Source organism: Eublepharis macularius, chromosome 8, assembly GCF_028583425.1.
Source record: "Eublepharis macularius isolate TG4126 chromosome 8, MPM_Emac_v1.0, whole genome shotgun sequence".
NCBI classification, from domain to species: Eukaryota; Metazoa; Chordata; class Lepidosauria; order Squamata; family Eublepharidae; genus Eublepharis; species Eublepharis macularius.
Genome location: NC_072797.1, coordinates 119486804 through 119488337, shown reverse-complemented (window position 1 = coordinate 119488337; position 1534 = coordinate 119486804). Strand labels below are relative to the sequence as shown.

Below are 1534 nucleotides of genomic sequence, written 5' to 3'. Positions count from 1 at the left end.
CAAGAAAGCAGTCTGGACCTGACAGGGTGCATTCCACGCACACCCTGCAGGGGTGCCTAAGACCACAAATGCACTCCCAGAGTGTGTGTATTTGTTACACATCTATTTTTCCTAATCTGTGGCTTCAGTGCTATACGTTTATTTGCATTGGAAAATGCAGTAAATGCATACTGCTGTTTTACCCTGACATAGTCTGCCAAAATGTTGATTCATCTGCTTACATCTGTTTTGGATGGCTCCCCCCTCCCAATTAAACTAAGGACCCCCCCAGTTTCTTCCTTATACCCCTGGTGTTCTTTGGGGCAAGACCTTTGGTGGAGACCGCCAGGTCAACGCGCACAACCACAGTGCCAGACACATGCAACACGATTAAGAAGGGTTTGAGCTCTCTCCACCCCATCGTGTGGATTCTTGAAAGAAAGAAAGAATTGGCGCCCTAGAAGGGCCAGCACAGACCGCAGAACAGAAGACCCGATGGAAATAAAGACATCCACAAGGCTGGGGGTTCTCTGGGGTTTTAGGGGCTGCTCTGGGAGGAAGAGAAGGAGGAAGGGAAAAGAGGAAGGAAGAGCAAGAAGAGGAAGAGGGGAGTGCTATCATGCAGCTTGGAAGATTTCTTTTTTTAATTGCTTGGTCAGATTTATTCCACAGCCGATTGTTTGCTTAGAGAACCAGGTTACTTAAGTAGAGAGAGTGTGTTGGAGAAAAAAGTATCGAAGGAGAATGGGCACTGCCAGCCGCCCGCTCTGCAGGCTTCTCTTTGCGGTCATCATCTGCACAAATTCTTCATAGTTGACTTGCCCATCCCCATCAATGTCTGCCTCCCGTATCATTTCATCCACCTCCTCATCCGTCAGCTTCTCCCCTAGGTTTGTCATCACGTGACGCAACTCGGCTGCACTAATATAGCCATTCCCGTCCTTATCGAACACCCTGAAAGCCTCCCGGATTTCCTCCTCACTGTCTGTGTCCTTCATCTTCCTTGCCATCATGGTCAAAAACTCTGGGAAGTCAATGGTACCATTCCCATCAGCATCCACCTCATTGATCATGTCTTGCAGTTCAGCCTCAGTCGGGTTCTGCCCCAGAGACCTCATCACAGTGCCAAGCTCCTTCGTAGTGATGGTGCCGTCCCCATCCTTGTCGAAGAGGGAGAATGCCTCCTTGAATTCTGCAATTTGCTCTTCAGTAAGCTGGTCAACCATGACGAGCGACAGGCAGCGGCTGAGGCGTCCGGAGGCTTCGAGGAGCGACGACGGCGGCGTCGGGAGAGGAGGCCAAAAGAAAAGTTTTCTGATAGATGTTTTTAAAAACAACAACATTAATTTATTGATGTCTCTCATTATGGATTAGACATGGGCACGAATCAAAATACTAATCAAATTTCATGATGAATCAGACCAATTTGTGTTTCATGAAATGCATTTCATGGGGCCACAGTTTTCACAAAATTCACAACTTTTTTGGCTGATTCATCCGATTCATGAATGATTCATGATGCCAGACAGGCTGGCACTGATCCATTGATTCCCTA

The 1534-nt window shown here is 47.7% G+C and overlaps 1 protein-coding gene across 1 annotated transcript; it reads right to left on the bottom strand.

Moving 5' to 3' along the window:
* Positions 1-269: 269 nt before the first annotated feature.
* Positions 270-1272, bottom strand: LOC129334948 (calmodulin-A-like). The gene has a single exon (XM_054987338.1). It carries the CDS (start codon positions 1203-1205, stop codon positions 681-683), a length of 525 nt encoding a protein of 174 aa, XP_054843313.1. The 5' UTR covers positions 1206-1272; the 3' UTR covers positions 270-680.
* Between the last annotated feature and the right edge of the window lie 262 nt (positions 1273-1534).